Source organism: Polyodon spathula, chromosome 59, assembly GCF_017654505.1.
Source record: "Polyodon spathula isolate WHYD16114869_AA chromosome 59, ASM1765450v1, whole genome shotgun sequence".
In the NCBI taxonomy this organism is placed as follows: Eukaryota; Metazoa; Chordata; class Actinopteri; order Acipenseriformes; family Polyodontidae; genus Polyodon; species Polyodon spathula.
The window spans coordinates 125,198-150,197 of NC_054592.1; the positions used below are offsets into that span (position 1 = coordinate 125,198).

The 25,000-nt window shown below is 43.9% G+C and overlaps 2 protein-coding genes across 2 annotated transcripts in view; one reads left to right on the forward strand and one right to left on the reverse strand.

Moving 5' to 3' along the window:
• LOC121307815 (1-phosphatidylinositol 4,5-bisphosphate phosphodiesterase gamma-1-like) overlaps positions 1-15,741 on the forward strand; it is a 23,442-nt gene extending 7,701 nt beyond the window's left edge. The window contains exons 3-29 of the mRNA XM_041240099.1: positions 17-273; positions 1,595-1,617; positions 1,742-1,814; positions 2,038-2,139; positions 2,747-2,865; positions 2,983-3,068; positions 3,348-3,468; positions 3,689-3,857; positions 4,585-4,707; positions 4,892-4,993; positions 5,140-5,327; positions 5,674-5,874; positions 6,365-6,484; positions 6,843-7,023; positions 7,118-7,195; positions 7,601-7,704; positions 7,988-8,081; positions 8,175-8,244; positions 8,588-8,751; positions 9,077-9,173; positions 9,415-9,639; positions 9,900-10,048; positions 10,225-10,339; positions 10,582-10,743; positions 10,872-10,960; positions 11,758-11,954; positions 12,224-15,741. Coding sequence (XP_041096033.1) covers positions 17-273; positions 1,595-1,617; positions 1,742-1,814; positions 2,038-2,139; positions 2,747-2,865; positions 2,983-3,068; positions 3,348-3,468; positions 3,689-3,857; positions 4,585-4,707; positions 4,892-4,993; positions 5,140-5,327; positions 5,674-5,874; positions 6,365-6,484; positions 6,843-7,023; positions 7,118-7,195; positions 7,601-7,704; positions 7,988-8,081; positions 8,175-8,244; positions 8,588-8,751; positions 9,077-9,173; positions 9,415-9,639; positions 9,900-10,048; positions 10,225-10,339; positions 10,582-10,743; positions 10,872-10,960; positions 11,758-11,954; positions 12,224-12,266 — 3,452 coding nt within the window. The 3' untranslated portion in view covers positions 12,267-15,741. The remainder of the gene's footprint in view (positions 1-16; positions 274-1,594; positions 1,618-1,741; positions 1,815-2,037; positions 2,140-2,746; positions 2,866-2,982; positions 3,069-3,347; positions 3,469-3,688; positions 3,858-4,584; positions 4,708-4,891; positions 4,994-5,139; positions 5,328-5,673; positions 5,875-6,364; positions 6,485-6,842; positions 7,024-7,117; positions 7,196-7,600; positions 7,705-7,987; positions 8,082-8,174; positions 8,245-8,587; positions 8,752-9,076; positions 9,174-9,414; positions 9,640-9,899; positions 10,049-10,224; positions 10,340-10,581; positions 10,744-10,871; positions 10,961-11,757; positions 11,955-12,223) is intronic.
• A 1,740-nt stretch (positions 15,742-17,481) lies between these two features.
• On the reverse strand, positions 17,482-21,400 carry LOC121307827 (zinc fingers and homeoboxes protein 3-like). The gene is made up of 2 exons (XM_041240111.1): positions 18,375-21,400; positions 17,482-18,061 (listed from the first exon to the last, which is right to left on the reverse strand). Exons 1-2 carry the CDS (start codon positions 21,223-21,225, stop codon positions 18,051-18,053), a joined length of 2,862 nt encoding a protein of 953 aa, XP_041096045.1. The 5' UTR covers positions 21,226-21,400; the 3' UTR covers positions 17,482-18,050.
• Positions 21,401-25,000: the final 3,600 nt, after the last annotated feature.

A 25,000-nucleotide genomic window follows, 5' to 3' on the forward strand; every position in this document is an offset into this window, starting at 1 on the left:
GTTGTATCTGCACAAGAAAGCAGCACAGATTTCAAAGGAGTGATTGATCCTGTGTTGGTTGGTATCTCAGCAGTCCAGCCCATCCCTAGCAGGATGTTTGGTGTGTTCATATGGACATGTGGTCACTTACAGCACCTCCTCACGAGTGCCCTCGCAATAAAAATGCCTCGCTTGCCGTTTGTCTCTCAGGATGTGGAATTGAAGAACGGGGATGTCTCCTACAGCCAGTTTGCCCAGCTGTATCGTAACCTGATGTATGATGCCCAGAAATCTGTGAGTAACTTCATGCCTCTGGCTGTGTGCGAGTACATGTGCAGTCGAGAATAATGTGAGCACAGGGCAAATTCAAATTGAACCCTCTTACAACCGGATTCTCTCTACTCTAGATAGAGATCTCTTTCAATGCTGCAGTTAAATAAATATACATTTAGGGTTGTTAAATAATAAAACCAGTCTTAAATATCTAGCATTGAATAACTTTAATAACCCTGCATGTATTTTTAATTTGTGCAGTATGCGTTCACCACAGAAATAAATTCATTGACATCTTTCCGCTCCATCTATAGGGAGAAAGACACTCTGTTTTGTGTGTAACGTGATACATGATTGTAGCTAGGCCATGGGAAACTCAGACCCACGAGGGACTGACTCAAAGCTAGTAATGGCTTTGCTCACCAAAAGAATACGTTTGACGTTAACAGCTCTGCAGCATCACGTTTTCCTTCCATCATACTGCACCACTCCAAAAATCAATACCTGCTTCTTAAAACTGAGGTCATGTTGTAATTCTGAAGTGGTTCAGCTATCTAAATAAGGCAGCGTGCAAGAATAGTGTTCCTCCGGCCCGTTAGGTGCAGCTAAAGTGCTGTTATATCTGTGCAATAAACCCATTCCTTCCTGTTTCCTCCTCCTGTGGTCTGTTTATCTTTGCATTTCTTTTTAATAAGCACATGTTTGGAGGGATGTTGCATGATGTGTGGCTTTCACTGCCAAGTTGAGAGCTATTTTAGATGTCAGCATGTTGTGATATCGAACCATCTATCTTGAGGGCATGTATTCTGTATGCTTATCCCACTAAACATCCTGGGTTTTATAGAATAAATGACAATTATTTTTTTCATCAATGCGTTATTAAATTTACTATGGAGCCAAACGTTACCATTTTTTAAAATAAAATCATCTCTAAAACTACGATTTAAACAAGGAAGTCGTCTTAAAGCAGTACGTTTCAATTTACAAACCCATTGCAGTCTATTCGGTTGATCTGAAAGGAGACAAGTTTCCTCCATTCCAATAGAAATTTGACAGACCAAATGACACTGCAGTGAGAAACTTCATAACTTGTGAATTTATAGATATTATTGTCACCTTGCCTGCGTCACGGTTGTCGGTTTGAATATAATCATTAATAAAAATCTGATTCAGGTTGGACCCTGTTATGTGGTGACTAGGGAGCCTCTCTGGAGCCAGAGTTAAGATGGATACTGACTGCAAAGAAAATAAGTGTGTCTGATTTATGCTGCAGTTCCTCTGTATTAACATCCTTATTGGAGAGTTACAGCAGATACTGATCTGGTCTATTCTTTCTTTGCAGATGGAGATTCCTTTCATCCAAAGGTAAGGAGTCTTGTTCTGTTTTATTGGGGCGGTCATATAAATATTCAAGGAACAGAATGTGCATGTGCTTCATTTATTGTGGATCTTTTGTTTTTTTAATCTATAGTTTTTTGGATTTTCACAGAGTTGACGAGAGACCAGATCAGCATAAAGTCACCATGGAGGAGTTCCAGTCATTTTTAATTGAGTATCAAAAGGTAGCTCCCCTGCTGATTGCCTGTGCTCGGTATCCCAGTAGAAAGAAATCAATCCGAGCAGCTGCTGGAATTTATCAGCTAAGTTTATTATGCCCTTGTGTCACTGAACACAAAGTAGCAATACATTTAGAGGTCAGCTCTATGTACTTGAAGTGTGTCATTGGGAAAGTGCTGCTGCTTCCTGTAACTCTGCTGTCTCCTCTGTGTGCGTGCCTGTGTTCAGGAGCTGTGGGCTACAAACATTAGCCAGGTCAAGCAGTACATGAAGACCTATCTGAAGGATCCTCTGAGGGAGGTTGAAGATCCGTATTTTTACCAGGACGAGGTGAGACGCCAGGGAGTCGTGTACAGAGTACAGAAAACCCATTCCAATGCATTTTGTTTCTCGAAATCCCTTTTCTTGTTTCTTGTCCGGAATTCCAGTTTCTAAAATAGTTTTAGAATCGCTGTCGATACAACACCCCGTCAGACCTCGTTCTTGTCAACTTGGTGCAAACAAACGTTTTTGTACCTGTCAGGAGAGACTTCTCGGTCCAGGATTGTTATTCTTATCAATATGACATCAGAAATCTTCCGTTATTTAAAATAGCACCCAATGGTTTGTATTTTTTCACTCTGCAGCAGCACAGTCTTTGAAAATGAAAGACAAGACAAATGCTGAAATAGCTTTTCATAATGTCTTACCAAAGTGAGACCTTCTAGGATCTTTGTTTTGTGGCAACAAGCTTACCCCCCCCCACACACACACACCTTTCAACACTTAATTATCACTTTGGCTAGCAGCTTTTATTAACCGCAAAACAAGCCAGCTGTATGGTGTGATATTTCTTTTTTTGGTTCATCTGCACCACAGAGTCGTAAAAGGGTAATGCCAGCCTGTGTAGACCCTGAATAATTGTTCAATTTTGATTTGTTCTGCTTTTCCTCTCTAGTTTCTGACCTACTTGTTTTCCAAAGAGAATACTATCTGGGACTCCAAACTGGACCAGGTGTGTCCCGAAGACATGAACAACCCCCTGTCCCATTACTGGATCTCCTCCTCCCACAACACGTGAGGGAAAGCTTTATATATATATATACAGTTAACTCACCTCCAGCCCATCCTGAGCCTGTCTACTCATTAGCAGCACTTGAGAGCCTGACTCCTCTCTCTCTCTCTTCCCCACAGCTACCTGACAGGGGACCAGTTCTCCAGTGAGTCCTCTTTGGAAGCCTATGCACGCTGCCTGAGAATGGGCTGCCGATGTATTGAGTGTAAGGAATCCTTTTTTTGAAGCGTGGCACCTTAAATGCATATGAAAGAGCCAGACAATAGAGGAACTGAATTTCTGGTTTGCTTTTATTTATTCCTTTTAATTTTTTTCAGACAGGCACTTTATAATAATTCCCACTGAACCCGTCATGTAAAATAGGTGGAGATTAGAACTACAGAGCAGTAGTCTACTACCAATTTAAGAATATGAAGATCCTCTTTTTCCCCCTTCAAGCCAGTATGTTTGTTTTTTATTTTAATGGGCTTGCTTTGTGTTTCAGTGGATTGCTGGGATGGCCCAGATGGGATGCCAGTGATCTACCATGGGCACACCCTCACCACCAAAATCAAGTTCAGCGATGTGCTCAATACCATCAAGGAGCACGCCTTTGTCACATCTGAGTAAGAGCGAGCCAGCGTCTGTCTGAGTGAAGCTGCTGTGATCCGTCACGTTGATGTGTTGTGGTTCTGTAGCAACGTGGAGGGCAAACGGCCTCTGAACCAGGAGACTGTAACTTCTAACATGCAGTTTAGAATTGAAACTAAACCAGTGGAACAGAGCGTAGAAGAGTTATTATAAAACGTATTGGCGCTCTGATGGATTTATTTCTTCTTCTTCTAGATACCCTATCATCCTTTCCATTGAGGACCACTGCAGCATATTGCAGCAGAGGAACATGGCCACCACCTTCAAGAAGGTCTTTGGTGACATGCTGCTCACCAAGCCAGTGGACATCTCGGCCGACGGGCTGCCCTCGCCCAATCAGCTCAAGAGGAAGATCCTCATCAAGGTACTGGGAGGGAGGGGCATTGCCAGCTGTGGCTCGAACAGAAACACAGGGCTGCTTGTACCTGGATTCACAGCTCAGGTCTGCTCATCGACTGTGTGGGGACCTGTTAGCAGCAGGCCTAGGCTCAGTTATAATTACAGTAACAATTACAGCAGCATTGTTGCCTGACATTACAGTTACAGTGCTATTGTGTTCAGTTATAATTTATGCTACATACAGAATATACAGAAACATACTACATACATTTCATTTATTTTTATCAAACAAATGTGGTCACCAAAAGTGGTTGAATACAAGAATAATGATAAAATAATAATAATAATAATAATAATAATAATAATAATAATAATAATAATAATAATAATAATAATAATAATGATGACAAAAATTGATCAATTATGATTAATTACACAGGTGTGCCAAGGTTCAACTAATTACGATTGCATTGACCACAGGGCTGGTTCCGTCAAGGGCAAAAACACATTTAGGCAAGTTAGGAAAAAGGGATCATCTTACAAGGGTGCAACAAATGCACACTTGAATCATTCATGAATTATCAGGTCGCAGTAATCCTGGTGCATTTCAACAAAGATCTCAAGATCGAACATGTGTCAGTATTATTGTGAGTGGACCTGCTAAATGTCCTTTTTTCACTCTGACAATGTGAGGGTTGAACAAGTCGTTAAGGGAGGTCTCTCCTCTCTCTCTCTCTCTCTCTCTCTCACAGCACAAGAAGCTGGCGGAGGGCAGTGCCTATGAGGAGGTCTCCACATCCACCCCCTACTCTGAGAACGACATCAGCAACTCCATCAAGAACGGCATCCTGTACCTCGAGGACCCCATCAATCATGTGAGCCCCCCCACACTCACACAGGGACTGAATTCATTGAAATGCATCCCTCCATACTAACCCCCTCCCCTCTACACTCGCACAGGGACTGTGTGATTTTGTGTGATTTTTTTTTTTTTTTTTTTTTTTCCTAGTTGTTTTAATGTGTGTTTAAGATCTCTACAGCCTGTCTCTTTCCCTGCAGGAGTGGTACCCTCACTTCTTTGTGCTGACGAGCAATAAGATTTATTATTCCGAGGAGACCTCGATAAACCAGGGCAGCGAGGATGATGAGGAGCAGAGGGAGGTGAGTTCAGTACCCCGAGGACTAGAGTCCAGTATGTGAGCACTGCCAAACATATTCCAAATACCAGGCTTGCATCACTGGAATGCATGTGGTGTACTGCTGAATTGAAATACAACAGAAAGTGAACTGGCGCTTGTCCTGGGCAGATGTCGAATGGGATGGACCTGCACGTGACAGAGAAGTGGTTCCACGGGAAGCTGGGCGCTGGGCGAGATGGCCGTCAGATCGCAGAGAGGTTGCTGTCAGAGTACTGCTTAGAGACTGGGGCCCCGGATGGTTCCTTCCTCGTTCGAGAGAGCGAGACGTTCGTCGGAGACTACACCCTCTCATTCTGGTGCAGAATTCATTCTCATTCTTTCTTTTTTTACTTAGATATTTTAATGCTTGTGTTTTTTTTTTTTTTTTTTTTTTAACTTTTCTGAGGGTAACGAAGGCATTGTAGGCTTTGTTTTGAAACTAAATACATAATGTGTTTTATTTTAGGAGAGATTTCAATGTACTGATTAGTAAACCCCCTGTCCAACTCCAGGAAATTTCCTTGAGTTGATTTTATTAAAGTCAAAGTGAAGGTCTGTTACAATAACCTTGATGAATAGCTTTGATTTGGTATCTCACGACTTAACCACAATGATTCTAAACAAAGAAGAGCTGTGTTTGAGATTGTTCTCCTCCCTGCCCAGGCGTTCTGGCAGGGTGCAGCACTGTCGGATCCACTCGCGCCAGGAGGCTGGCAGCCCCAAGTTCTACCTGACTGACAACCTGGTGTTCGACACCCTCTACTCCCTCATCACGCACTACCAGCAGGTACCGCTGCGCTGCAACGAATTTGAGATGAGGCTGACTGAGCCTGTCCCCCAGACCAACGCACACGAGAGCAAGGAGTGAGTCTCCACCCTTACCTCTGGCATCATTACCCAGTAGATTCTACAGGGCTTATACTATGATGATCGTTTTATTTTGCCTGGATTCTCTGGTCTTTGCTTTAGATTTACAGTGCCAGATTATAACAGCAGGTGCCAGCAGAGCTTTGATTTAAAAAAACAAACAAAAAAAAAAAAAACACATGCTCCAAATGTCTTAATGAACATCAGTACTGTAACATCAATATTATGATAGTGTGAGTAACTCCCAAGCTTAAAATATCCACATGTGATAAATTCAAGTACTGATTGAGGACTGAAAATGAGACCAGATGTGACAAGGTAAGAGCCTTTTGAGTTTGATATTTCGAGTGAAACGCTAATTTGTTGAAGGGCAGAAAATGGTGATGATGCGAATGCAATGCCTTTTAGAGCAAGACGGACAGTTAACAGGCAAGCAGCTGACTGTTCTCTCTCTCCCTCCCTCCCTCTCCCTGTGTGTGCCCTGCAGGTGGTACCACGCTAACCTGACCCGCAGCCAGGCTGAGAACATGCTGATGCGGGTCCCTCGCGATGGAGCCTTCCTGGTACGCAAGAGGACCGAGCCCAACTCCTATGCCATCTCCTTCAGGTGCACTGTACTGTGTGTGTGTGTGTGTGTGTGTGTGTGTGTGTGTGTGTGTGTCTACGCCTGCTCATAGTATCACTCAAGCCGTACTTGGAAACTGTCGTCTTCTTAACTGCATCACATCTGTGAAGCCCCTTTCTCATAAAAATCCATGTTAGTTCCGCACAAATGTTCCTAATTGCAAAACACAGAATAAAAGGTAAGGACAGTAATAAAGAGACAGCTGTAATTGTTTCACACATGGATTATGATTTTTAGGTTTTGTTTCTTACGCAACTGTCATCATGCATTTCGGTGGTCGATTCTGACTGGATTAGCTAAAGCCTGCTCTAACATTAACAAAAAACGTTTGGCTCCGCAGGGCTGAAGGGAAGATCAAGCACTGCCGGGTGCAGCAGGAAGGCCAGCTGGTGATTCTGGGGAACTCTGAGTTTGACAGCCTGGTGGATCTGATCAGCTACTTCGAGAAGCATCCGCTGTACCGCAAGATGAAGCTGCGTTACCCCATCAACGAGGAGACGCTGGAGAAGATCGGCACGGCGGTGAGCCTCTTGCATCGGAGCATTCCAGCAAATCCATTGCAAGTGGGGCATTGTAAACTGACCTGCTGCTTTTGGTATTCTGTTTTTTCTTCAGGAACCCGATTATGGATCTCTGTATGAAGGACGCAACCCAGGATTCTATGTGGAGGCAAACCAGATGCCTACATTTAAGGTACATCCTGCTCTGTGAAAGACAACCCTTCGCCGAGGGTCACTTCTTAACACCTGTAATGCACCTTGAACTCTGTTCTGAGCCTCTCTGCCTCTGCTGCAACAGTCCTTGTCTAGTCTTGTGTCTTTACGTATTTATGAGTTTCTCTTCTCCCTCCTCTTATTAGCCCCAACACTCTCCTCGACACTCTGACGCTATCTGCCCTTCTGACTCTGTTTCTCTCTCTTTCTCTTGTCTGCCCTTCTGACTCTCCATGGTGTGTGTGAGTCTCTCTCTCTTTCTCTGTCTGCCCTCTGACTGTCCTCTGTGACTCTCTTTGTTGTCTGCCCTTCTGACTCCCCTCTGTCTGTCTCTCTCTGTTGTCTGCCCCTCTGACTCCTGTCTCTCGCTCTTTCTCTGTCACAGTGCACAGTAAAGGCGCTGTTTGAGTACAAGGCCCAGCGAGACGATGAACTCTCGTTCTTGAAGAACGCTGTGATCCATAGTGTGGAGAAGCAGGAGGGTGGCTGGTGAGTTGAGCTGTATGCCTAGGGGATTGGGGGAGCTGGGGGCAGTGCTGAAACAGGATAAGTGCTTTTGAGGTGGGGGGTTAGGAATTGGTTTTCTACTGATCATTTTATGGTAAAGTTTGGTGATGTGATATTTAGCCCGTATGTTATCAAACTTGTGAAATAGGTTTTCCAGATGTGACATTATTGAAAACTTGAGTTACTGCTGGAGAGAAGAAGCTTTTGAACGTCTCGGGATTCCTAATCGAAACTGACTCAAACTGTGCTTGTGTCGCCTCCGCAGGTGGAAGGGGGATTATGGTGGCAAGAAGCAGCTGTGGTTTCCAGCCAATTACGTGGAGGAGATCAGCCCGAGCGCACTTGAACCAGAGAGATCTGTAAGTGTCATCACTCCAAGTAACCAAAAGCTACTGCAATGGCTTCTCTGCGTGCATCAGCAGGGCACTGACCAGTTAGCTTATTCCTTGCAGCCGCTGACCGAGAACAGCCCCCTGGGGGATTTGCTAAGAGGAAGCATTGACGTGCCGTCCTGTCAGATCGGTAAGTGATGCTGACGTTTAAAATGAATGCACCATTGCACAGCAGTTTGGTTCAGGTTTTTCAACCTGAGCCTTATTTGTACCAGATGAACTTTAGAAGAGAAGTTACAGGCTTGGTTGCAAATAATTAAAACCTTCAATGTACCCAACTGTTTTGCAATGGGAGTTGTCTGTCCTACCTTAACCCTGTTGTCCATCACATGTGATTTATCTATCATGAACCGTAGGATTTCATTCTAATGCATGTGCTGCCTGACACCCCACTTGATCACTCTACAGACTGATCTAAGCACTGGCACTAGAGAACTGCTGCTTACTTTTGTGTCTGCGCTGTATCCCCACAGCTGTACGCGCGGATGGGAAGGGCAGTCGCCAATTTGTCTTCACGCTCGCCTTGGGTCCAGTGCAGAGGGCTGGCCACGCGCTGGACATCGCTGCTGACTCGCATGAGGAGATGCAGGACTGGGTGCTGAAGATCCGTGATGTGGCCGTGACTGCCGATGCCAGGGTGAGTCTGTGAACACCACTTGTTCCAGCACTGCCTGCCTCCACAGATCTGATGCAGAGGAAATCCCACCGAATTACACAATGGCATCTGATTTGCACAAAATAAACAGACCTTTTTTTACAGAGAAGCATTGAATTTTTAAGTTTGTTTTTGCTGCTTGGGGATTTCATTCTTCCAATCGCTTGCATGTTTTGTTTTTCTCATGTATTTATTAAATATCTCGGTGTGTAGTACTTGGCTTATTTGTTTATTTAAAATATAAAAGCTTGCCCGTTGAGTTGCTGTAGTTGTCAGGTTTTAGTGATGCTCGGTGTGTCTCCTGTAGCTATCAGAAGGGAAGATGATGGAGAGGAGGAAGAAGATTGCTCTGGAGCTGTCTGACCTGGTTGTGTACTGCCGGCCAGTCCCCTTCGACGAGGACAGTATGTAACTCCCTTCTCTCTCCAGCGCCTCCCTCTCTAGGGTCCTGTTTAAAAGTTAATTCTTGAAGACCGTTCCCCAGTGTCAGATTATATATTGAGTTTTCTGTAAAAGATTACTGTTAACATGTGTGTTAATGCATTACCACACTGTAACTGGTGCGACTGCTTCTGTTGCTTGCCGGGGTGACTATCGCCTAGGTTAAATAAAATGCAAATGGTCTCTTCACCCCCCTCCCGGCAGAGATCGGCACGGAGCGTGCCTGCTACAGGGATATGTCCTCCTTCCCGGAGACCAAGGCTGAGAAGTACGTCAACAAGATCAAAGGGAAAAAGTTCCTGCAGTACAACCGGCTCCAGCTCTCCCGCATCTACCCCAAGGGCCAGCGCCTGGACTCCTCCAACTACGACCCCCTGCCCATGTGGCTGTGCGGGAGTCAGCTGGTAGCCCTCAACTTTCAGACCCCAGGTATAGAGAGGCCCCTTCCGATCTGATGTATAGAAACCAGATCATTTGGGTTTTTAAAGCTGTTTAAAACTATTCGCTTCTAGTTTTCCCTCCTGCAATATCTGCTTACTGAAAAACAAAAAACTGTGGGTTCTTTTTAATTAGGCAAAATGACCTTCACTTTTGGAACTGATTGTACGCAGTGCAATATAAATAGGGGTGGGGTGCATCCTTGCTCTGAGCTGTGTCTTCAAGGATAGTGTACTGCTCTGTGTTTGCAGATAAACCCATGCAGATGAACCAGGCTTTGTTCATGCTGAACGGGAAGAACGGCTTTGTCCTGCAGCCGTCCATCATGAGAGAAGAGACCTTTGACCCCTTCGATCGGCACTCCCTTCGGGGAATGGAACCAATCACTGTCCAGATTCAGGTAACCGCAGCATTTGAGATTACCGAATAGGGGGCCATCTTAGGTGGAAGCAGAGACGAAGTTACTACTTACAAGTTCCCTGTGTTGCTAACCCACGGGGCTGGCTGCAGTGAAAAGTACTTTGGACTCCCTATGCCTTACTCACTGTCTCCTCGTCCTTTCCTCTCCTCCTTCAGGTGCTGGGCGCACGCCACCTCCCCAAGAACGGCAGGGGTATAGTCAGCCCGGTGATCGAGATTGAAGTGTGTGGGGCCGAGTACGACAGCAGCAAGCAGAAGACTGTCTCCGAAGGTAGGGGGGTGGGGACGACAGACGTGTGTATGCAGCTCTACTAAACTAGGAGATCTGGCTGACGTTTGTAATATTTTTTACTTGAATGGTAAAATTAGTTCTATCTACTACACTAACAAACAAGGGAACATTCAAGTAACAATCATACATGGTCCTGAAGGGTAATGGTGTACTAGTGAGAGACAAAGAGCCTCTTTTTATGCCTAATGTTAATATTGAAAAAAAGCATTTGTGTGTTGCAGCGGACAATGGGCTGAACCCCACGTGGTCCCGAAAGCAGTTCCGTTTCATCATCTGTAACTCGGAGTTCTCTTTCCTGCGGTTTGTGGTGTATGAGATCGACGTGTTCAATGACCAGAACTTCCTCGCACAAGCTACCTTCCATGTCAAGGGACTCAAGACAGGTAATTCTTCTTTCCCCCGTTAACACGGGGAATGCTCTTCAACGGGAGGTTGTTAATGAAAGGTTTCAATTTATGAAAGACCAAAACCAAGAAAAAGGCTCAATGTTTGCCCTTTTATTTTTGACCAGGCTATAGATCGATACCTCTGAAGAACAGCTTCAATGAAGATCTGGAGCTGGCAGTTTTGCTTGTCCATGTGGAGATCTTCAGCGGCAGGGTAAGCCATCCCGAAGGGGGAAGGTGGGGGGGGGGTAGATAATCCCCTGTGTTTTCTGCATTTTGGTATGTGATGTGGATAGGTGAGTAGTGACTTGAATGAGTGAGAATTGTTTTATAGTGTCTGCCAAATAAAATAACTTTAACAATAACAGGTATCAGTAAAGAACAATATTGGAGCTGCGCTTTCTCGTAACGTAAGTGTAAGACTAGAGGAAGATATTTATAGGGCCTAATGCACAGCACATTATGTCTTTAAGGTCAGTTATAACACATCTTACCAGCCAGCAAAACCTCTGAAAGGACTTCATTTGAAATACAAATAAATGAGAGGTACCTTTTTTATAAAGCAGCTGCAGATGTTAAATTCCTACATTCGATGAAAAGTATACATCTTGGCATTGGATAATAGCCCTGCAAGATTTATAAAACAAAGGGGTTTGTGCAACTCCACCTTTTAAGGCCTTCACACAGACTTTGAATAGTACAGTAATGTATGGAGCCCCTTAGCCAAGATGGGATGCAGTGATATCCAGTGGTGGCAGTGTGGTCCAGTGGTTAAAGTCCAGTGCTTCTAACTGTGTGACCCTGAGCAAGTCACTTAACCTCTTTGTGCTCCATCCTGCGGATGAGATGTTAAATCAATGTCCTATTGTAAATGACTTTGCATATAATGCACAGTTCACAGCCTACCTCTGTAAAGCGCTTTGTGATGGTGGTCCACTATGAAAGGTGCTATATTAAAATAAAGATTGTTGTTGTTGTTATTATTATATGTTTGTGGCTCTCCTCCCCCAGCACGAGAATGGGGACGCAAGCCCCTTTGTTGTTGCAGCCCAGTCAGTCCGGGAGAGGCCCAGCGACGACTCCTCCAGCCTTCACCTGGCGCAGTGCGGGCGGGAGGGATCGCTCGAGACGCGCTGCCAGACTGCACTCGATGACTTCCGTCTGTCCCAGGAGCACCTGCTTGAACAGGCCGACTCCAGAGACAGAAGGTGACGCCTACAATTCTTTTCTCTCCCACTGGGATTATTATTTTGTTTTTGTCATGAAATGTTTTTTGTGTTGTTACAGAGAAGAGTTTGACAGACATGGGACATTAGAATACACCCAGCATGTCGTGAACACTGAATAATAGTAGGAAAAGTACTATTAATAACATTTGGTGGTGGTTTAAAGAAGAATGCATTATAAAAAAAATAGTAGGCCTTTGCTGATGCAATATTTAACATCACACTTTTGTTTTGTTCTGGACATTCTTCAGGTTGATGCGAAGGACCCGGGTGACTGGAGACAATCGTTTGTAGAGGAGACGGGGCCTGTTTCAAGTGCCTCCAGTACTGATGATGTCACTGACTGCTGTGAAAACTGGTTTCTATGGAAACGTTACCGCTTTGGCCTACATTTCAGGCAGCTCTTCCTTGTTTTCACCTGTCACAGGCCTCACAGAACTATGCTTGTGCAGAAAAGCCATCAGTTACAAGAAAGAATGCATTTTATCTGTCCTTGTTAAAAATACAAATGTGGTGTTAAGCATTAGAAATTGCCCAAAATGGCTGTTTTGAACACCAGTTTCAAACTGGGATCAATTCTTTTAGCCTTTCTGAGATGCCAATATTATATGTATTCCTGTTCTGCTTGGCAAAGTAAGGCTTTTAAGTAGCTATTGAAGCCCATCTTCTTTTCAGGAATAGCTCAGGAATAATTGCCCAGTATTTTCCCTCATGGCCGGTCAAAAATCTGCATTGATCACCAGGTTCTGGGTGGATAATCCGTTTGTATGAAAAGACGTGTGTATTGGACAGTGAGAACTCTCAATAGATTCCTTTCGCTCCCTCTACTGCCTCAGCAATCCATTCCAGCCGGGATTGGAACTATGGCTAGCTCTAAAGCACTTCATGCTGATCAGTTTGGCTACAAGAACGTGTCAGTAAAATGAGCCCTGACGTGCCACACATGCTCACTAGTGCAACAAAGCTTTTAAAATTCAGGTCTGTCCTGAGGAGACTGATAAAAGTAGTAGCTCCAGTGAGAGTTTGTTATTTGAAACATTTTATTCTTCACCTATATCCCATGGTTTGAAAGGTTGACCTTATAACTAGAGTTGGTATGTTCTACAGATACAGTGTGGATTTAGCCTACCCTTCACTTTGTCTTAAAATAAAGTCAAATATGTAAAAGATGCACGATCGAGGACCTGCTTGTAGCTAGTATGTATGAATTATTTGCTTTTTTTTCCCCTTAACTTTATCTTTTTTTATTGTGCCCAGCTTTTTTTTTAGCAAAGTCTTGTTTTATCTGAATTAATCAGATTTGTTTATGTATAAGCTTTTTATCTTGTGGAGATAAAGTTACAAAGCTCCCAGGAAATGCAGTGAATAATGACAATCCAATTCGCTCTGTACACTACTGCCTGACACTTCCCTACAGTCCGCACCTCTGAGCTCTTGTATGTCTACCCCCTGTATTAGGATAATGTCAGACGTGTCAAACTTTATAGAAGCATCAAACCAACCACCTTGGAATTGTTTCCTGTAGCTTGAATAGGAAGAAATCCTAAAGGAAAAGTGTTTTAGTACGACTATTATAATGTAAATACAATTTCCATACTCTCTTATTAGACAAATCCATGCAAAACTGTGTAAAGTCCAGTTTTAAACAGTTACAGCTTGTATGACAGACCCTGATTTAGCACTAACCTTGTTCTACCTAATGTGACCTAAGGTAGCCCAGTTGTATTCTGTGCAACCAGCCAGCAGCATTACACTGTTCAAAAACACAAGCAGCTGTTTACCTTGCAGTCGCTTACTTCGAGCACTAGAGGGACATCACACAGGCACGCTGGATATACAAAACCCACTTTGGTGTTTTCTGAAACGGCAGATTCAGATGAGCGAGAGCGCTCTAGCTCCAATACTCGTGTCAAACAGTGATATATCAGGTGAGATATTATTGGTCCTGGTAATTACTAACCACCCAACCAGTATTAGCCAGTGTATTTCTCGTCTGAGTTTTTTTTTAAAATCTGGACTCTATATCCTATCATGCCTTTGTGTGTGTATTCCTGCTGCACATTAACTAGTAACAAATTATGCTGTAAACAACATCCGCAAATTAACACATTAAAAGGAGACCTGAAGCCTGCAAAGTGGTCACACAAACAGCGCCCCAGTGACTTCCTTCCTGTGTTCCTGGCACACCGAGCAGTGATAAACCAGCTCTCTGGGAACATCTGCTTCAACTAGCCTAAGTGATCGCACACTGAAACGTTGTGAGGATGATCTTGAGCTCCTCCACCATGGCAAAATGAATCTATTGAAGACCGCAGTTAGATTAAGTGCTATGCCAGGCATAATTGTCTGTCTAACCAGTCCAACAGCAAAAAACACACACAAAACAACCAAGCTCACTGTTCTGGGACTGACTGATCGTCCTGCAAAATTTCCGTCTGCAAGAGTTGTGTTGAATTAGTCACAGTGCAGTTAAAGGGATGACAAAATGTAATGCAAAATACTGAGTCATGATCTCGTCATTGTATTTCCTCCTTCTGCTATCTTTTTTTTTTTTTTTTTGTGTGTGTGTTTTACGTCTGTCTGGCTCTGAGATCCCTGTGCGTAATGGGCAATGTGGGTTTGCAAATTGTTCTCCCAGCCACGAACACTTGGCCTGCTAGGGTTCCAGTGTTCTGCCCACCTCTAGTAGAATGTTAGAGCTGCACTAATAAGGAGGGGTAGAATGGTGTTGGTCAAGAATTAGAAAAAAGGACCAACTGGGAGTCAGGAATTCTAAATGAGGGGACCAATAGGAGGGTATAGTGTATATAAGTCAGCTGAGTCAGACTGGAGGTAGTGTTTAAATGCAAAGGAGTATTTTTTTTTTTTTTTTTTTTTTGATAAAGTGAGCAATATGCAGCTGGCGGCAAGGTTTTTTTTTTTATGCCTGTAACTAAAGGTACATTTCCCCCTACCCAGTGTTATATTTTTGAGATTTGAAGATTGATTTTAGAAATCAATTAGCTGTTTTGTCCAATATTGCCTGCATAAGAATAATTATGCTGCCTAAAAATATGTTTGTGGTGAGAAGATCACAAATATTGTATATCAACCTGGCTGAAGGTTGAATAGAAATTCTGTCAAAACTAGGTGTCTGTCATGCAACAGTATCCCTGTTTCTGTCACTGAAGCCTGCCTTTACGTACCAAAAAAATTCCAAACCCCTTAATCTTTCTGCATTCCCACACTTTATTCCTATACTCAAACCGCCGAGTTAATCATGTTCGAAATATTGGGGACAAAGGGACAGTTAACCAGTTCTGCTTTTTAAAGCACGCAAAGCTATAAGCATGCGATAGTTTCTTGTAATGCAACTTTTGTTTTTCAGGGTTTAGGTCAATAACCAGATCAATTCAATCAAGCAGGCTGCTTACACTGGTCCTGTTAGTTCAAGCCACTGAACATAGTTCTGTGTTCTTAAACCCGCCATACAGCAGCAGAAGAGGGGTTCTACAGCAACCTCTTGCTGTTTCCATCCTGAAACCGTTAGATCAGTTGTTAAAACGGGTCCAATTTGTGACCAGAAATAGGGATATTAGGGCCGGGTGCTGATTCCGTTCCCTTTAGCTTCAATGTGCCTCCGTATCTTGTGAATTTGTGTCATTTTTTTGTCTCTTCTGCTTACAAAAAGAGGCCTTTCTGTACTGTTCCTAAGACAAATGTACATTTCATTTTGCCTTTCATATGAAAACATATTCAGCCTGAGAAATAAATAAGTACTTATCCAGAATCTTATGTGTCCTGTGTATCCTTTCTTCCTGCCCACAGGCTGGCTATGCAAAATATGAAAACCATATGGAAAAACAGCTTGTATGCAATTACTGGTCATGTGATTCACTGCAGCTATACACTGTAAGCTGCGTGAAAGTCCTGTACAAGCATGGGCATGTAGAAGGACCTCCTGTGACGTCACAAGTGGAATGATAGCCAGTGCCCGTGCGACCAGCAATGGCAATGTTTGCAGAAAGACATTAAAAAGCACCACTCCAGGGAAAACATGCGGTGTCTGCAGTCATGTTAAGCAACTGATCTGCTACAGTGTTGTCCAAACAAATATTTGTTGTCAGGTAGACACACATCTGGGTACTTGCATCTAAATCTAAATTATGTTGCTATACTCGTTTCGCAGTAAAGGGTGAAACTTGGTTAAATGTTGCCCTTTTTGTGCAATTGCAAGTTAAACGATATCTAAAACAGCAGCATATTCTTATATCTAACATTAAACTCCTCCTGTAATCTCTGGGTCATATTAAAAATAGTTACAGCATTAGATACAAGACAAACATCTTGCTGTCTACGAGGGTGGTCCTGTCTAGACAGGCTCGAGGCATGTGGATTGGAAAGCAGGCCGAGAAATCTCACCTGTGCCACTGAGCAACCGTTCACTTACATGAAGTAAAATGAAAGCCTCCCCTTCCAGAAATCTAAACTGAACAGTCAGGTAACTCCACTTTAACATCACAGACCTCAACAGCTTGACAGTTTTGTTCGGGCCTGGTGAGGCAATAGAGCTCTTTGCATCATTCGTGGATTTGTTGGAAGTGATCAATCAAGTGAACCTTAAATTAAACAGTAGGCCTATTTATTTCGTCATTTTACAGCACACAGATTAGTTTGCTTAAAAGATAAAATAAACAACAACAAAAAAACTGGCAGTGGCATCAGTTCTTATGAAAACAGTACGCAGCTTATCTAGTGTATTGAAAATACAACACAGCAGAAACAGGCCAAATTTCACAGTGAACAGCTCACAATGTAAATGCATACGTAACTTTATATACACCATCAACTCGATCTATTGCAGGTGTCGGGGTCCAATACAAATTTGCTATATATCAAGGGCTGTGATACAGCTAGAGACCCATAGAAAAACAAATAGGTTAACAAAGACTGTCCAACCACCCCATTTTATCGGTGGCGTCAGGGTCCAGTATAAATCCTCTACACAACCCGATTTTCTCCTTTCTCAAATGCACAAACCCGCTGCATTGAAATAATCCATTCCCAACACTGGAGGCTTGTTGCTAGGGAGCTGACAACACTGCCTTGTGCCTTTTGCTAGTGCATTGCTGCCACACGTGAACACCTTCTTGGCTAAAATAAAAACCGCTTCAGCAAGTAGATATTTAAATTGCTTTGTGTTACTGTGTAATATGTGTATATGATAACAGTACGATATTAATGCTTTGTTTTTGTATATTGTTGTTTCTGATGTGTAATACGAAATAAAACAAACAGTAATTCTAAGTGTCTATGTAAACTGCAGCTATGGCATACACAGTTAGACATTAAAAATGAGGAGCCCAATCCAGGACTGTGATATATCAGAATCCGCAGTATAGCGAGGGGCGATATATAGGCGTGGGTGTACTTAAATGTTTGCAGACATTACTAATTATTTTCAAAGGAGTTACACTTACATCCCATAGGAAGGCACTGATATAGAAACAAAACACAACAACCAGAGCCCTTGGTATGTACTTCTGTTTATTTTCCACATCTCTATTGGAAACAGTTTCTTCATGTTTTATTAAGGATTAGTAAAATGTAAAACTGTCCAAATGACGGACAAAATCCAATGCTGTGTCAGATCTGGGAAATCAAATCTCCCAGTCCACGTTCTCAAAATCCTCTGTGTGATACATTTAAAAGTGATCAATGCATAACTCCCCTCACCCCATCATTAAAAAACATCATTTTAAAAAACAAAAACGAAATAAAAAGGTCGGTCAATCAATCCACATTTGCAAATTCTGGGGAAAGATGTTTATCTTTCAACAGTTTTGTTCCTTTTTATCTATCTCCAGATGTAGTCAGGGAATGCCTGTCCCTCTCACCCAGACTAAATGAACAGACGGCAATCTGGTTCATTCTGCCGGCCTAGTTGTTGCCCTGTCCTGGTCCCTCTGGCACTGCTGGGGGCTTGCCCCTCCTAAGGCACAGTCCAGTTCCCTCTCCGATTCCACAGCGGTCACACACAGTCCCGACCTACAATCCCAAAGTCTTATTGTTGCTGAACCACCACTCTGTTCCTGATTGTCAGTTTGCTTCTGTAAACACAAAACACACTTCAGTATAAGGACACATGACAATGTAATACAGTTTAGCGACAAGGTGGGCAAGCTGAATAAACACATACAACTGATGGAAGCTTTACTGGGTCATGGTTGCCATGGTAATGGTCAGTTTCCAAAGACACTGCTTTATAAACTGCATTTGGGATAAAAGCAATAAATATGTAAAATGCTACTGGGATCTTGCTCAAATGTATTATTTAAACAACATATCAGACCCTGCAGAGCTAACACTATATATTATCACAACACCATATTAAAAAAAAAAAGCCTTTAGCTTAAAACTTACCTAACTTGACTGCAGCCGAGTTCAGAGAATGTGACAGTTCAGGTTCCTGTGATGTTCTTTCTTCCTTTAAGGTCTCTGACTCACAGCCACCTCCGCTGTTCTCAGAGTTCTCTGACTTCTCGTCCTCATCCCTCAGCTTCTGGTCTTCTTTTCCACCTGCAGTCTCCTCGACACTTCCTTTGGTTTCCCCCTCTTCAGTGGTGTGCTTGGAGGACCATCCCTGGACCTCTTCTTCTTTAAGCCTTTTTGTTTCCACTAGCTCCTTCTCCTGCAGTGTCTTAGGGATGGTCTGGTGGTCCTCCAGCACTCCTATGTCCCCCTTCTCCTGCTCATCAGTTAGTCGCTGATATTCTTCTAGCCACCTCAGCTGTCCATTCTTGTAGACATAGCGGCTGTCCCCAAACCAGCGAACCACCTCCGACCGAAGGAGGCCGGTCTGGGACGATAGATGGTCATACTGAACATTGGAGGGCCACTGCGTGCGGGCAAAGAGCTGCTTGAGTACATGGAGTTGCTCTGGGGTTTTCTTACTGCGGGAAGACATGCCTGGGGATACCTTCGGGCTCTCTGTTTGTGCAGATGGGCTGACCTCCGTGGTATGAGGGCCATGCTTGCCGTTGACGGACTCTGTCACCTTCAGCATCTTTAGGTTGATCTTGATGGGGCTGACCTTGAGCTCGGTTGCAGAAGATTCCTTCTGCCGGTCATCTCCCTCTCGTCTCTGAACCCTTGCCTTTTCTCCCGAGGACTCCTCCTCTCCGTAGTCTTCACCCGCCTCCTTCTCTTGCTTCTCCTTATCAGCAGCAGCTTTCTTCCGGCGCTCTGAGAACCAGCCATCGATCTCCCGGCGGGTCATCTTAGTCTCGGCACGTAGCCTGTCCACTTCATCCCCAGAGGGTTCAGGGTTTGCAATGAAGCTGGCTTCCAGGGCACGCACCTGCTGCGGATCCCGTTCCTTGTAACGGATGGCTGTAAAATCTGGAGTCTGGTGCCAAGTTGCCCGTCGGGAAGGAGTGGATGGTGCTTGCTGCTGCTGCTGCTGGTGGTGGTGGGTGTTGTGGTGATGCTGCTGAGGAGAGGGGCTTGCTAAAGAGGGTGAGCTTTCTCCACTCTCTAGTAGGGAGGCTCCTCCAACACTCCCGCTGATCACACTCCCCATGAAGGAACGTGTGCCCTTCAGGTTGCGGTAATGGTAGCGTCGGTCACTGAACCACTTGCGCACCTCGCGGGTGGACAGCCCTGTGATTCTGGTGAGCCGCTCCACCTCCTCCTGCTGGGGGAACTGGTTGCGGAAGAAGCTCTGCTTGAGGGCTGTCAGCTGCTCCTGCGATTTCTTGTTCTTGTAGAAGCTGGGGTCCAGAATGCTGCTGGGGAGGGTACGGGTGCTGGGGGTGACATTCACAACTGGAGGCAATGATCCCACCACTTTGATGCTGCTGCTGCTGCTGCTGTTGATGCTGCTGCTGCTGCTGCTGCTGCTGGGGGTACTAACAATCATGGCTGCTCCTTTATCAGCCAGGGCGGCAGTAGGCCTGACTGCCATTTGAGGTCTGGTCGCCACCTGAGGCTTTGGGGTGACGGCCAGGGCCATGGGAGATCTGCTGACCTGGATGCCATTTGCCATCACGGGCTGAGTGACAATCACCCCTGTTTGCCCCAGCAAGCTGCCCTGGAGGATGTGGTGCATGCCATTGGAGCCCAGAGAAGCGGGTAAAACAGTGATGGTCTGCTGCTGCTGCGTCTGTTGGGGGGACGACTGGATGATGGTGCTGAACATCTTCCTGCGGGCATCCTCAATTTCCTCTGGTGACCAACTGATGCCTTGCTTGAGCCTCTGGGCTGTGAACCAGATCTTGATCTGCTCCTCTCGGTACTTGGTGACCACCGTCAAGTAGCAAAGCTCGGCCTTCGTGGGGTAGGAGAACTTACTGAAGGAAGCCTTGAGGAAACAGTTGGTATCCATTGCGGCGTTGTAAGTAGGAATGCTACTCAGTGGGATCATAACTTTGGGGAGGTGACTTGAAGACTTTGGCACCGTAGGTGCCTGCTGCTGAAGGCTCTGGTTCTGGAGAACAGACACTACTTGTGTGATGGCTGTCTTCAAGACTGGTATTGTGCTTGAACTGTTGACTATGTGCACCATTGTCGGATGGGAAACCTTGGACGCAGCTCCATTAGGAACAACCGTTGTCGCTGCTGTTGTTACCACAATTTCCTTTTTCTCAGGTTCTCTGCTGCGGCTGCTGGCATCAGGCTCATCTCCTGAATGGGATACCAAGATCCTCTTGGATTCTGACTTCCCTTTTAGCATCTTCATAATTGGAGTCTTAGTGATCGATATCTCCGACTCCCTCCCTACCTCCAAGCCGTCAGTCGTTACCAGGCTCTGCTCCACAATCGTCCTCCCGTCTTTCCTGCCCACCTGCCAGGCCATCCCTTCTGAGGAACCGCCCCTTGCTCCCAGGTTGGAGTGCACTCGGGCATTGTGCAAAGCCAGGCTTTCATAGCTCTTGGTGGACAATCTGCAGTCCAGACACGAGAAGCTGGGCTCTGCTCGGAAGTCAGGGTGCTGGGAGTACATGTGATCCAGGAAGAGATTGAGATCTTGGGAGTCAAAGTAACAGGGCTGACATGCGAAGGTGCCCTCTCCTCTGTGCAGTTCACTCCCCTCTCCAGATGACTCACCGCCTTCCTGGGTGTCCAGGCCCCCCTCGTCTCCAGGAAGGAAAAGGTCCAGTGCAGACTGGGGTCTGCTGTTGGGTTCCTCAGCATCTGGCTCGTCGTCCTCGTGCAGGTTCATGGTTTTCAGTGGAATCATGCATGGTGTGGTGGATTTCCTTTTGCTCGCCATGGCTGCTGCCGATACAAGGAGAGTGCTGCTGTGCAGCACGTTATAAGCCAGCAGGGCAGGGTCTGGTTTCTCAGTGCCTTGGGCACGCCCTATAGCAGGCTGAACGCTGGCTCATGACCTCATGGACGTCATCTGCTAGGTTAGAGAAGGCAAGAGGATGACTGCGATTACCCACCTTTAAAAAACAAAGAGGTGGAAAATATGAATATCAGAAACAATCTATCTCTAAAACTACTAAAAATTATTTCATCTTCTGAAGGTTACTACAGGCTTTACATGATCGGCACTACAGTACATTGTATATATAATATATATATATATCTATATATATATAATATATATATATATATATATATATTATATATGCATTGTCTGCACTGGGTGATGCAAGAGGCTGGAAGAAACGCAGGTTCAGTGCTGGCCTGTCTCTCTCCATTAGGCTGTGGCTAAGCTGATGACATTCTACCCCCTCCCCTCTGGGAGACTAGTTGACAGAGGCCCTCTGATCGCCAACACCAGGTCCCTGAACATTGTTTTTGGTAATGTTAAAAGAGATCTATCCACCTGTATCTGCTTCTAATACAGAATACCTGTTAACAAAAAAACTTCAACAGTAACTATGAATACAAAAATGAAACTAAATTCAGTGCCAGACATTTCAAAGTCTCTCTTGGTGTCTTTTGCAAAGCAACTGAAATTGTGTTTCAACAAAAGGAATACATTTGACATTCTTTGTTCACTAACACATTTTACAGCATGTACTGGAATTATGGTCCCTGTTCACAAAGCTTTACAAGCCTGAAAGTCTGTTGTAGGTTATTCTAGAACAGTTTCATGGTAAAAGAAATTAAAAATAAAAATAACTCACTAGGGCTTTATTCAACATTTCCATGCATTTGCATGCTGAGTGGTAATGTACTGTGTACTGCATACCACAACATTTTCAAAGCTTTAAAAATGTTAAGACAAATTAAATACACCTGTCCCGGCCAGCACAAATACTGTATATTACAAAGTGTGTAATGAATGCGATAAAAAACTAAACTTTTTCAGGACTAAAGTTAATCTGCAGAAAGACAAGCCGACTATAAATTACTGTGAAATATAGTTTGTCTTCCATGGAAAAAGAGTCATAAAAAAACAAAAAACACTATACTGGCATTCCCATGACCAGACCTTTAATACTACTAATAATAATAATACTTCACTGCACACACACACATGCAAAAAACACACATTCCTTTCACAAACACAAGTGCTTTTTCAGTGCTAGCTTTTGGCTGTTTAAAAATCTAGGTCACCGCCATCTTACTTCCTAATCCCAGTTCACTGTATTCAAACACATTCATTCTGCTAGCAGAAAGGTCACAGTACGTTTAGTCTGAGTGCCGTTAACCCTCTAAGGGACGGGGCTGGGATCAGAGCTGGAGCTACCGCTGCTCTGTGAAGGCAAGACCACTTTGGACCAGACCTGGGGTTCAATTCCAATTGGAATTGCACAATTCAGAATTCATTGCAATTACATTGCAACTGAAGTTGAGCCTTGGCACACCCGTGTAATTGTGATTGTAATCATACCACATAATTGATCCATTAGTCGATCATTACTCTTGTATTTTCAACCATTTCTGGTGACCTCATTTGTTTTAAAAAAAAGAAATTTACATAGTATGTTTCTGTATTCGTACCTGAGATTATTGCTTGGTTATTAGGAGTAAATAAACATGTTCACACGTGGAGTTGTTTATCTTCTTTTCAGTGTAATTGTAATTAGAATTACTGCAGCAAAACTGTAACGATTGTAACTGAACAAAATAGAAATGCGTTGGCAATTATAATTTATCAAACACTGCTGCTGTAATTTTAATTGTAAGTGTAATATAATTGACCACAGGTATGCTCTGGACACCCTCCAGGGTGTATTTGGATTTCCAGGTCATCCGTTCAACACACCACACAGAATTCTGTTCTGTTGTATACGAACTAACCAGGGTGGCTAAAATCCAGTAATTTCCTTACCTCCATAAACCTCCAAGTTCATTGAAAACTGCTGCATTTCAGCATGTTGCATAGGATTTGAGCTTTTTTTGCTGTAGTACACTGAAACAAATGACTTCCAATAAAGACTTGAGCGTGCATCAAAATGCAGACTAGGCGATTCCAGAAAACAAAATGGCACCTCGCTGAGGTGGTGTACAGGGTTAACAGCAAGGGAGGTGGACTGTGAGCCAGCAGAGAGAACAGAATGTTCCGAGTGCAGCTGAGTGCAGCCTCGCTCGCAAGGCTGGGCGCTGTTCCGCATGAGAAGGCACTGGCCTGCCAAGATTCCAGGGTCACATGACTCGCAGGGGTGGGGGTGGGGGTCTAGTGCACCACATGGCTCTGCTGGGGGGGATCATGCTACTTAGTCATAGCAATATTAGCGATGTCTACACGTTGAGCCACTACTGGCATTTCATTTTCATCCTAATAGGCAGTAACAAGAAACAACCAGAAGCATTTATTCTGCTTCTACTGTATAGCACAATTAATCACTGATGTTTCTACACCACATGGCAATTTTTTTTATTTTTGTTAACGCACATTGTGAAGCAAATGGCACTGTGCACCATGGTTCATCAATATCCTAGCCTATGTAATACTGGGGCAAGACAATGTATTTTTATTTATTGATTTATTTTTTATAATGATCTGTTGAGTTCCAGAAACTGCCTGTTTGCGCGCTCTCTAGGCTCAGGGTCAGTTGACAAGGGGGGTGGCTACAGGGGCACTGATGTGCTAAAGTTGCTATGGCAACCCCGACCACATAACTGTAGAAGCGCTTGCTTCCAAAGTGTAAAAAAACGTATCGAAATGTGAATAAAATGTGTTTGTTGCTTTTGTTTTCACACAATGTTAAGCCTGTAATGCCCATTTCTGCATCACATATGACATTGTGTTTATTCACCCTTCTAGACTATTACTTTTGAAATCCAGCCTCACGAGTCAGAAGTTTTCATTGGCAGTACATTCTGTGTTGCTAGACATGGGGGAGGGAGAAAAAAAAAAAAAAAGTGTGTTTTTTCAAGAAATGGTTACATAAAATAACTTTTCTCATTTCGATAATGCTTGGGCATTACAAGGCTAATTATGGGTTCAATTGTAACATACCATTATAGTAAAAAAGGACCCATCAATCCCAGGTTCTGTACTATAGATCTGTTTGGAGCTAATTATCCTGTACAACGTTTAATGGGTCTCCCAGGGGCTGATGTTCACCACAGCCCTGCCTTTCTGGCGAGATCACCTTGTGTGGAAATAAATACTGTGCAATTACTTAGACTTTGGAGAGCTAATTAATACAGCAAACCAAACTCGAGTCCAATCAATGCAGTTACTGTGCAAACTCAATTCCACTGTAGACACCGTAGAGAAAACCAAGGCTGTGTCAGCCATGCAATTGTTTATTAATGGGATTAATCAATTAAAGCTAAAAGCATGAAACAATGCAAAATGACGGAACTAGTTTTCCTGGCGGTGAAGCAGAGAAGTGCCCTGGCCACACCGACAAAAACATTTTATTTATGCTACATTACTGACGCGTTTAACAAAGAGGAAATACTGATGTTAAAAAGCTTCAAAGAAGATTGATGCTTTATGAAAATGGACACAATGTGTTAAACACAGTCACTGACCGTCTAGGATGGAGGAGACGGTTCTTTCATTTCAACACTGTAATCAACTACAATAATGACAACACATCAAAAATGGCGCCATGCAGTCCTTGCATAACAGA